This window comes from Danio rerio, chromosome 6 (genome assembly GCF_052040795.2).
Source record: "Danio rerio strain M-AB ecotype USA chromosome 6, GRCz13ab, whole genome shotgun sequence".
Lineage (NCBI taxonomy): Eukaryota > Metazoa > Chordata > Actinopteri > Cypriniformes > Danionidae > Danio > Danio rerio.
In genome coordinates this window covers 39717201-39729538 of record NC_141026.1, presented here as the reverse complement: position 1 = coordinate 39729538, position 12338 = coordinate 39717201, and the positions used below count along the sequence as shown (strand labels likewise).

At 37.5% G+C, this 12338-nt stretch overlaps 2 protein-coding genes across 5 annotated transcripts in view; both read right to left on the bottom strand.

The window, feature by feature from the left end:
- LOC147836428 (uncharacterized) overlaps positions 1-12338 on the bottom strand; it is a 719152-nt gene that overhangs the window by 511403 nt on the left and 195411 nt on the right. The gene's annotated exons all lie outside the window — the stretch shown is intronic.
- The window catches only part of slc9a7 (solute carrier family 9 member 7), a 71257-nt gene that overhangs the window by 51312 nt on the left and 7607 nt on the right, over positions 1-12338 (bottom strand). For all 4 annotated transcript variants that reach the window (NM_001030077.2, XM_087255627.1, XM_087255628.1 and 1 more), the window contains exons 2-6: positions 10152-10354; positions 7556-7633; positions 1066-1142; positions 692-804; positions 378-483 (exon numbers count right to left, since the gene is read on the bottom strand). In NM_001030077.2, coding sequence (NP_001025248.2) covers positions 378-483; positions 692-804; positions 1066-1142; positions 7556-7633; positions 10152-10354 — 577 coding nt within the window. The remainder of the gene's footprint in view (positions 1-377; positions 484-691; positions 805-1065; positions 1143-7555; positions 7634-10151; positions 10355-12338) is intronic.

Here is a 12338-nt window from a genome sequence, read left to right as displayed (position 1 = left end):
CTGCGCCACTGCGTCGTGCCATATATATATATTTTTAAATGTATATAAATATTAAGTCCATGAAATGTTTCTGTGATAATCCAACTCCACAACATTTAGAAAGGGATGAACAAGGGAATCAGAAATAATCAGCTCTAGCTTATGTTGTCCAAAAGGTGGAGTAAGAGTGCCGTACTGAAATTCCACTAGACTTGCAACACACAACTTTAATAGTTTTTTTACTACTCAGCACTACAGTGAAAATTGTCCCCAGAAAACCCTGTACTGGCAGCCAGGGAAATCCCACCAACTGCCGCAGACAAAACACGTGATATTGTACCTTTTTTGTAGCATAGAATGGGAACAAGAAAGTGATACAGTTTAAAGAAGAGACTTACGATGAAAGCACTATGGAGACCGCATCGTTCATGACACTCTCTCCAAACAGCAGAGCGTAGAGATCCCCATCAGCATGGAGCTCATTAAAGATCGCAAGCACGGTGACTAAAATCACACACAAATTACAAACAGAAATGACTAAATGCCAATGATCTGCTTATGTCAATGTCATACAAACAAATCATTTAATTCTCAGCTTTTTCAAATAGTGATGCTGAATTTGAACATTTAAAAGCAACAGCAAGTATCTACTATTGGAATGATGAAAAAACAGACAATGACATTAAAATAAATGGAGAAAGAGATGAAATACCTGGGTCTGTGGCAGATATGATGGCACCAAAAAACAGACAGTCCGTGTAGTAAAACTTGTCTGTGAGTTGACCCAAAACCTGCATCAGTTTTACCACGCCATACATGAGGTTTCTATCAAAAAAACAAGCAAACATATTGTTAGAATTGAAACCAATGATACTAATCATGTTGACAAACAACTAGACCTCACAGTTAAGAATGTTGTATCTTAATATGCAATGTACTTAACTTCACTTTCCATTTCTAATGTGACAGACAAACCTTCTGACTTTAAAGAGTTTTCTGTGTTAAAAATGTCAAAGACATTCACTCGAACCCTGCCGTTGCTGGCACTATCATCTACTAATTGAGCTAAAGGACATGAAGACTTACCCGATGACAAAACAGGAAATTGCAGTGCCCAGGAAGGCATACGTTATGATGGATCCCAGGTTCCTGAAGAAGTGTCTCTGGAAATAAAAATAAAGTATGTAATGGTAAATGTCATGCAAGGGTATAATTAAGTGAATTCACCAAAAGCAATAAAAAATATTCTAAATAATCCAATTAGTCAAACAGTTTTCAGCAGACATTTATAGTATGAAAACAATACTGAAGAAGTCAGTAAGTCAATGGTGTTTGCATGAGGTAGTTATAGGAAATACAAATAGTCAAGAAGAACTTGTTTCTCTTAGACCCCTTTTCTGTAGGACATTGTGCTTGGGGCTGAAAGATATTGGAAAAATTTGACATTACAATATTTAGTTTTTCAGTTATATACGTCACAATAGGAGTACAATTTTAGCAGATGGCTCTATTTGGAGGGTGGATATTTCATTTAGATTGAATGGGATGATTTTCTAAGGGTGTGAATCATGTTTAAGAAAATATTAAACAAATTGCTGGAAGTAGCCATCAGAAGATGGGTACACTGTGGTCATAAACGAATGGACATGGTCAGCAACAATACTCAGATAGGCTGTGGTGTTGACACGATTCTCAGTTGGTATTATTGAGCCCAAAGTGTGCCAAGAAAATATCCCCCACACCATTACACCATCACCACCAGTCTGAACCGTTGATAAAAGGCAGAATGGATCAATGCTTTCATGTTGTTGATCCCAAATTCTGCTCCTACCATCTGAATGTCGCACCAGAAATCGTGACTCATCAGACCAGGCAACATTTTTCCAATCTTCTATTGTCCAGTTTTGGTGAGCCTGTGTGAATTGTAGCCTCAGTCTCGTTTTCTTAGCTGACAGGAGTGGCACCCGGTGTGGTCTTTTGCTGCTGTGGCCCATCTGCCTCAAGGTTGGATGTGCTGTGCGTTCAAAGATGCTCTTCTGCATATGTCGGTTGTAACGAGTGGTTATTTAAGTTACTCCTCCTGAGTGGAATTTGAGCATTCTCCTCTGACCTCTGGCATCTACAAGGCATTTGCGTCCACAGAACTGCTGCTCACTGGATATTTTCTCTTTTTCAAACCATTCTCTGTAAACCCTAGAGATGGTTGTGCATGAAAATCCCAGTAGATCAGCAGTTTCTGAAATATTTCTTCCCCATTCTGATGCTCGGTTTGAACTTCAGCAGGTCGTCGTGACCATGTCTACATGCCTAAATGCATTGAGTTGTTGCCATGTGATTGGCTGATTAGAAATTTGCGTTAACGAGCAGTAGGACAGGTGTACCTAATATAGTGGCCTGTGAGTGTATAATCTCTGTTGTATATGTAATGTTAATAATAACATCTCACCATATTAACTTATCAGAAGGTAAATTGTGGAAAGATGACACAATCATATCTAGAACAAAAACATCTTCCAGATACCATCAATAAAGACTCATAGTCTAGCATTTGGCTGTCTTACACGCTGCCGTTCTAGCTCTTTTATTTCCTTCTATTTTTGCTTGTTTACAGAGCAAGGCACAGCTTTTTTCCTGTCTGACTATCAGTCACAAGAAGCTGAGTCACTCTGTTGCTACAAAGCGAAGCAACTACACGATAATTTGACGTAAACCTCGCTCTCTTTCTCTGCCAAAAGGGCTTCTTGTGTTGCATCTGTAAATGGCTGCACTGCTGGTCTGTGACAGATGGGAAATGACAGTGATCAATGAAATTCAAATACAGACAATACAGTTGGTTTACTGACTAAATGGGAGCTCAAAAATGAAGCTGTTCAAGCATGGAAGCATTTATAACAATTCTTGGCAGGAAATGAAACCAGTATTATAGTGAAAGTGTAAATCAGTAATGTTAGCTCAGTGAAACCAAGAAAGGTAAAAAAAGAAGATCAGAAAATAAATGTTGTTACATGAGTCTCTCAGAGCTAATGCACACAGCCTCTCATTCACTATGTATTAATTATCTTTATATGTATTAAAGTTATATATTTAGAAATCTACAGTACAGGTATCGTTCACTGCTGTAAATTATGTTTAGCCTGCATCTTTATCTTCATTCTGAATTCATTCTTTTCACTTCGGCTTAGTTATTTTATTTATCAGGGGTCGCCACAGCGGAATAAACTGCCAATTAATCCAGCATATCTTTTACTCAGTGGATGACCTTCCAGCTGCAACCCAGTATAGGGAAACACCCATGCACACGCATGTAATGTAATATGTGTATTTATATAGCACATTTATTGTGTGTGGCCATACACCCAAAGCGCTTCACAATCATGGGGGGGTCTCTCCACACCACCACCAGCGTGCAGCATCCACTTGGATGATGCGACGACAGTCACAGGACAACGGCACCAGTGCGCTCACCACAGACCAACTATTTGGTGGAGAGAAGAGATATTGCTAGATATCGGTGAATGGGGATGATTGAGAGGCCATGATCTGTAAGGGCCGATGGAGGGAATTTGGCCAAGACAGGATTTTACACCCTTACTCTTTACTAGAAGTGCCATGGGATTTTTTTAATGACCACAGAGAGCCAGGACCTCAGTTTAACGTCTCATCCGAAAGATGGGCTCACTGACAGTATAGTGTCCCCTTCACTATACAGGGCATTAGGACTGACAGACGTTGCGTGACATGGGGTTAGACGCCTCCTGCTGGCCTCACTAACACCACTTCCAACAGCAACCTAGTTTTCCCATGTGGTCTCCCATCAAAGTACTGACCAGGCTCAGCCCTGCTTAGCTTTAGTAAGTAACTGCAGGGTGATATGGCTATGGCTGTGGCATTCACACACATTTACTACAGACAATTTAGTTTATTCAATTCACCTATACTGCATGGTATATGAGCACCCGGAAGCAACATAGTGAGAACATGCAAACTCCATACAGAAAGCCAACCTGACCCAGCCGGGACTCGAACCAGTGATCCCTCACTTAATAATATTTAAGTTAGGTGATATTCTCACACCCATTAAGATAGACTATATATACAGAATCTGCAGATGCTTTTCCCACATTGTTATGCTAAATTGGTGCTGGAATTATTCATTCATTTTCTTTTCGGCTTAGTCCCTATTTTAATCATGGGTCGCCACAGAGATATGAACGGCCAACTTATCTAGCATATGTTTTATGCAGTGAATGCCCAACACTGGGAAACACCTATACACTTGTGCATTCACACACATACATTACGGTCAATTTAGCTTATTCAATTCACCTAAAGCGTATGTCTTCCCTGCAGGCACAGGGCATCAACATGACGTCATATTGAAGACCAACGTCAATGTCTAATATCCTACCTAAAATCAACGTAAAATCAACCAAATATCAACGTCTAATCATATTACACCTTGACGTTGTGTGGACGTTACCACTATGACATCTATCAAATGTCTGATTTTAGTCACTTTCCAACAAAACCTAAAATCAACTAAATATCAGCGTAATTTGACGTCGTTATTGGACATTAAAATAACATTGTCCTTCAAAATAAACGCTGGCTAGACATTGAATTTTGGTCACCTGATGTCATGACCTAAATCTAACCTAATATTAACGTCTTATGATGTTGTGTGCTTGCTGGGTTTGGACTGTGGGGAAAACCAGAGCACCCAGAGGAACACAGGGAGAACATTTAATAAATGATTACACAATGGATGAGGGATTTGTAGAATTTCACAAATAAGAGGAATCGCAATGCCAGGAAAATCAGGCAAGTGTTCTGTGGGTGCAGATTTTGTGGCGGCTTCACATATTTTGCAAACATGTATGAATGATTTTATTTTGTGGAACATAACCTCCATTTTGAAAAACACTTGTTAACCAAGCAAATAAATGCTGACCTATTTCTCAAAATCTGCTTTCTTATGTTCTACAGTACAAAGAAAGTCATACAGGTTAGGTTTGGGTCAATATAAAAGCAAGTGACTTCTTAACTTTTATTTTTAGGTGAACAACTGTTATAATGCACATTAAAACGAGTGATCAGCGTGTGCATTTTTGGTGTGTAAACTTTATTATCTGCCAAAGTTCATGCAAACTCTGAGCCGCCTGCTTTCCCCAGATTCTGTGAGGCTCATCAAAAACCTCAAACGAGTTACAAAGAGAGGAAACAATGTAGCCTTGTGATTGTGTCTCAAACATACACAGCTGGCAGAAACCCTCACTTCCTCAGTGCCTCCCTGCTCACTCAGCACAAACTGAAGCCTAATGTTAATATCTGGAATCCACACAGTATTCACTTCAAAAATCTCACTCAAATATCGCCATCTCTATTAGGGGTGCAAGTGCAATAATTGATTCAGACTAAAATATAAAATTTGCTATTTTAATTTGTTGTTGGACAATAAATATGCCACATGTACATGCTGGCTTCACACAATTTCTTCATATTGTCCCAATACAATTTGATTCAGATACCTTGATTCTTTCCACAAATTTAAGTGGAATTAAGTGAACATAAAACTATTAAGTTGTCCCAAAACTTAAGAATTGTGTTGGTTCAAATTATATTAAATATATATTATATTAAATAAGTAGTTTGACCAAGCAGCAAACGCTTTTGAGTGTAGAACATAATAACTTTGCAGTTTTTGCTATAATAGTAATCAAATAGTTTGGGAAATTTATGGGCTAACTTAAAAGCATTATTTAAGAATGTCATGTCATTTCAACTTTTTTTTAATAATGTGCAGCACTTTCTTAGTTAAATTCACAATTTCTCTTTTCATTTGGGCAATATTTAGCCCTAATTATTAGCCCCTGTGTATTTTTTCTCTAATTTCTGTTTGACAAAAAGTAAATTTTTTTTTTCTGCACATTTCTAAACATAGTTTTAATAACTCATTTTTAATAACTGATTTCTTTTAGGCAGCACAGTGGCTCAGTGGTTAGCACTGTCACCTCACAGCGAGAAGGTTACTGATTCAAGTCCCGGCTGGGTCAGTTGGCATTTCTGTGTGGATTTTGCATGTTTTACCCATGTCTGCGTGAGTATTCTCTGGGCGCTGGTTACCCCCACAGTTCAAAGACATGTGTTATAACCTATTAAGGCCCAAGGTGTTATTTTTACCTGCATTTTTTATTTCTCTTTGCTATTTGGGTTTATTGGAATCTAATAAGTATAAGATTTTGTACACAAAAGTATAATACTTTGATATGATGTACTTTTAGAGAAAAATTAAGTCCATGTATGTGGACTCGTGGCCTGAATTTACTTAAAACACTTTTTCCTGACTGTTTTTGAATACATATCTTTTATTTATTTATTTATTTTTTACATGTTTTGACTATAAGAGAGTAAAACAATTTTTTTTTTTGCCCATTTTGGAAAGTTAAAAATAGTGTTTGGGACATTGCACATGCTGCAAAACAGTTGCAGGATGACACTGTATGTCTGTAACAATATATATATATATATATATATATATATATATATATATATATATATATATATATATATATATATATATATATATATATATATATATATATATATATATATATTTCCCCCACAGTCCAAAGACATGCGGTACAGGTGAATTGGGTAGGCTAAATTGCCCATTGTGTGGAAGGGCATCCGCTGCGTAAAAACGTGCTGGATAAGTTGCCGGTTCATTCCGTTGTGGCGACCCTGGATTAATAAAGGGACTAAGCCGACAAGAAAATGATGATGATGATGATGATGATGAATTAAAACTGCATTAATTCTAGCAGAAATAAAATTAATAAGTCATTTTCAGAAAAAAATATTGTTGGAAATACTGTAAGAAATGTCTTGCCCTCTTAAGTGCATATATAAAAGGGAAATGTATGAAAAAGAAAAACAATTCACAGGAGAGCTAATAATTTTGATTTCAACTGTATACGGACAGACAGACAGATAGACAGACAGATGGATAGATTGATAGATAGAATAAAACAAATTTTTATCCAATTGTAAGAAAGGAAACACAGGAATATATAGACTTCAGCCCAAAAATACAAAGATATGATTTTTTTTGTTCATATTACCAAACCCCATCATAATACTTCTATAAATAGGCCAAAGTAGCACTGTAAGCTACTAAATAACAGGTCACGAGGACCAAGAAAACTAAACACTAACCCAATTTGGTTTTGCAGACCACAATCTGACTTCCTGTTCAATACACTTTAACAGAACTCAGTTTAAAAGATGCCAGTGTGTAATAAAATACAAATCTACACCAGCTCTTAGTCACTCTTAAACAAAATCATCTGAGCTGGTCTGTATAGCACTCCTCTCCTATGGTTAAAGCTTCCACTTAGGAAAAAAAATGGTTGAACAGAGATCAGGTTTACTTGCACTCAATAGATTATATCTCAGAATTGTATAATGTAAGGTAAAGAAGCAATTTAATGTATGAACACCATGCTAAAGAAGCAAATAGAGAGTTTAAAAAGAAAAAGAATAAAGATAAATACCCTGCTCACGATATCACTCATACCTTCTTGAGGCTGTATCCGGCATGGAAAATGATGGGAGGTAGCAGAATATTGAAGAAAACCTCTGGGTCAAAGGTCAGCTGTAAAAAAAGGATAATTAATTGTCAGAAAATGTAAATAAATTGAACAGTTTAAATTTAAAGAAATATATATATAGGCACTACAAGTAGCTTAATGTTAAAACAGTAAATCATGTAGTCATGTGTTTTTCTACTGAAACAAATATGAACGTTTCTTTAATCCACAATCAAGACTGTGGTGATGTGATGTTTTAGTCATGTTTTAATAAAGTGATTAATTCATATTTAAATATTTGCTTAATGCTTTTTTTATCTTCCAGGAGTGTGTTTTTTTTTATCTTCCACGTGTGTGTGTGTGTGTGTGTGTGCATACACTCTCTGGCCACTTTATTAGGTACACCTGTGTAACTGATCGTTAAAACAAATTTCTAATCAGCCAATCACATGGCAGCAACTCAGTACATTTAGGCATGTAGACATGAGCCCCTTTCACACATACAGACCTTTCCGGAAAATTGCCGGCAATTTTCTGGAAAGGTTGTATGTGTGAACAGGTCCTTTTTGCAAATACCGGTAAATTCGTTCTGGCTATTTTCCGGAAAGAGAAGTTGTAACATTACCGGCAATTTGCCGGAATGCTGCGCTGTGTGAATGCAGAAGGAAGATTCCCGTAATAAGCGCGTGCACGTCTAGAACGTGCTGACGTGAGACGTCTGCTTTAGCCAATCACAACAGTCAGACGCATTTACGTCCGCGCGGTTTGGGAGGATAAAAGCCTTTGAATATTTTTCCAGACACATTTAGCTGCTAGAAGTTAGTCAGATCACGTTTATATGTTCTTCTTAATGCCAACTGTGTAAATAATCATTGATGAGATGCTTATGATAAGCCGTTGTTTGTTTACCTTCAAGCTTTGCGTGTGACTGTGAAACACCCTGTGAGCCACTGCACACGCACATATTATGAACATCTCGACATGCGAAAGTGATCCTGCGAAAGTTGTTCACAATATTGATCATCCACTGAGTTTGTAATTTAGTCAAATGTTTACAAATACAAGCGCAGCCGTTTAAAGCTCATTTGTGGTGAATGATGTCAGAATTTACCGGTATTTTGGAATGGATGTGTGAATGCTCTTTTCCGGAAAATTTCCGTAACGTCCTCGCCTGTGTGAACAGCGCTTTTTTCAATATACCGGTAAAGTCTTTCCGGAAATTTTCCAGATATTTACCAGTATCACTGTGTGAATGGGGCTATGGTCAAGACAATCTGCTGCAGTTCAAACATAGCATCAGAATAGGGAAGAAAGGTGATTTAAGTGACTTTGATTGTGGCATGGTTGTTGGTGACCGACGGGCTGGTCTGAGTATTTCAGAAACTGCTGATCTACTGGGATTTCACACACAACCATCTCTAGGGTTTACAGAGAATGGTCCGAAAATGGCCAGACTGGTTCGAGCTGATAGAAAGGCAACAGTGACTCAAATAAACACTCGTTGCAATTAAGGTATCCAGAAGAGCATCTCTGAATGCACAACACATCCAAACTTAAGGCAGATGAGCTACAGCAGCAAAAGACCGCACCTAGTGCCACTCCTGTCAGCTAAGAAAATGAAACTGAGGCTACAATTCACACAGGCTAACCAAAACTGGATGATAGAAGATTGGAAAAATGTTGCCTGGTCTGATAAGTCTCGACTTCTGCTGCGACATTTGTATGGTAGGGTGAGAATTTGGCATCAACAACATGAAAGCATTGATCCATTCTGTCTTGTAACAACGGTTCAGTCTGTTGGTGGTGGTATAATGGTGTGGGGGATATTTTAATGGCACACTTTGGGCTCATTACTACTAATTAAGCATGTTGTCAAGGACACAGCCTACCTGAGTATTGTTGCTCACCATGTCCATCCCTTAATGGCCACAGAGTACCCATCTTCTGATAGCTATTTCAAAGAGGATGATACGCCATGTCATAAAGTGTGAATCATCTCAGACTGGTTTCTTGAACATGACTATGAGTTCACTGTGCTCAAATGGCCTCCACAGTCACCAGAACTCAATCCAATAGAGCACTTTTGGAATGTGGTGGAATGAGAGATCATGGATGTGCAGCCGACAAATCTGCAGCAACTGTGTGATGCTATTATGTCAATATGGACCAAAATCTGAGGAATACTTCTAGTACCTTGTTGAATCTATGCCATGAAGGATTAAGGCAGTTCTGAAAGCAAAAGCGGGTCCAACCCGAAACTAGTAAGGTTTACCTAATGAAGTGTCCGGTGAGTATGTGTATATATGTATGTGTGTGTGTATATCCAGTAATTGAAGTCCCCCTCGACTTAATTCAACCTAAATTACTGAACCTTCTACTTCCTCTTTTTATTTTTCAATTTAGCTGTTCAATTTTTTATCATTTCAGTTTTAGTATTTCATACCAGCTATATTTCAATTAACCAGAACATTTTAATACTTTCCAGGCATGCTGGACAGAGAACTGAAGTTAGACCTCAAAATTAAAATTAAACCTCTGCTGTTTTTATGAGAAGTGTTTTAATAAGAGCGTTTGCTGACGTACCTTGCGCAACATGTCATTCTGCTCCACACTGTGGATTTCTCGAAGGTTGATCTCCCCTTTGAGCGTGTATTCAAAGAACTTCCCGCTAACATTGAGAAGCACAGTGCTGACAGGACCCTCCTTCAGCATGCAGCTCGGAGGAGTTTTATTATGGTAGCTGGTGGAGGGAATGCCATACCTCAAAATAACACCCACCAACAGACCTGTCCAACACACAGAAGATAGACCAGTCACATACACACATTCAATTCATGCACTTTGTAAAAAACGGCTTGCTGAAAGGGAAACTTGTTTGGAAGCAACATTTTTTTGCAGTGGCGCTGAAATTACACCTTCTTCTCCTTAACACACAGTATGGGCACATTTGTTTCTGTGTGATGACAGCAAGTAGAGATGAGAGCCTGCTGTGTCAAATCTGTTGGAGGGTATTTCCATACTAATGAAGTGCCAGAGGAAGTCAACAGCACAAACAGCATGGGCTACAGAAACAAGAACTGAGGCAAAAACACATCACCACATCGGAATTTTTTTTTTCTTAAAATCCAAAATAAACTTCTTTAAATCAATGCTAGATCACGACAGCTCTCCCTTGGCGAGGAAAGTTTTTTTTTTCACATTTCAGTTGTGGATTCAAACATAGTAAAACGTGTTAGATTCAGTGTACTGTGCACACACCATGATTTAATGTGACAAAATATTACCTTTGCGTGTACATTAGTCCATCAACAGAGAAGTATTCCTGAAGAGACATTATAACTTTTATTGTATGTCTTTTTTTAAAGGTAGTGACCCAGTCACAATCCATCATACACCGCAAACACAATGGTGAATATTTGCGGAGTTCCTAAAATCTAACTGAAAGAAATTTGTTTATATTCTGTAATTCAGTAATCTTTGAAAACACACTTTGTATGTTGAAACAACAATCTGAGGCCCTCTTTTTTTACCTCATATTAAGCTGAAGAAAGAGAAGTTGGTCGTTCCAAATCGGTGATTTTGGAAATGTCACTAATAATAACTCAATCAAGTTCCTCAAAAAGGCATACTGCCCTTATGTATAAATAAAACATATGTATATACATATAAATGTATTGCTTTAAGGGCACCTGTGATGCAAAAATCTACTTTTGGCAGTTATTTAGACAGAACTGTGTGTAGGTATAGTGTGTCCACAGTCATACTGGAGGTAGATAAAACCAGCAATTATCCTTTTTAAAATTTCCCGACATTTAAACAGAATCCAAATCCTAGTGATTTTGAGGCCCACCACAGCGTGATGTAAGAATGCGATTTACCTTGCCCACCGAATTGATTAACAGGGACATATTTACACCTTTGCAAAGAAACTGGGATTAAAAGATCCTCTTTGTGATCAGCTGCACCTCAGGAATGAGTTTTACAAGTTTAAACGTTTTTAAAACAAAGCATGTTTGTAATAAAGCAAAAACAGTAAAATCGCAATGGATTTCATAACCGTTGGAATCACCACAGCCGCAAAGTGTCAGTACAACAATATACAAGGAGCAACAATTTGCAAGAGCATAAACAGTGCAAAGCTACATGTGTGCATGTGTGTGTATTGTGAACTTTTTAAATGGCATTTCTGTGTGACTCATCGTTTCAGAAAGGCTTGAATAAACTCAACTAGGACTGCATGATATTGGAAAAATCTGACATTGCGATATTTTGTTTTTATGCAATATATACTGTGATATACTTATACTTGGAAATATTTTTTGGTTGCACCTTGTTTTAAGTTTCAGTTCTGGCTCTTAGCAAACCATTTTGACTTTTGCTTCAATAAACTCCTAATTTGCTCCTTATTAATAGTTATTAAGTTGGTTTAGATACTGGATTAGAGATGTAGGATAAGATCATACAGAACGTGCGTTTTAAGTACTAATAAGGAGCCTATATCTCAGTAACATGTATGCTAATAAGCAACTAGCTAATATTGAGAATTGATCCCTTAAGTGTTACCGAATGTATTAATTTTAACTGACTAACATGATTCTGTAGGGGAGTGAATCATGCATAAGATGTAATAAACAAACTACAAAGCATAAATAAATGCAAATGCAACAAAGCAAAGATAAAAGTGAAATAAACAGTGTATGCATTAAGGTTTTATATACACGTGAAAGTAAAAATTACACTGCAAGTCAACTGAACATATCTTTCCCATGT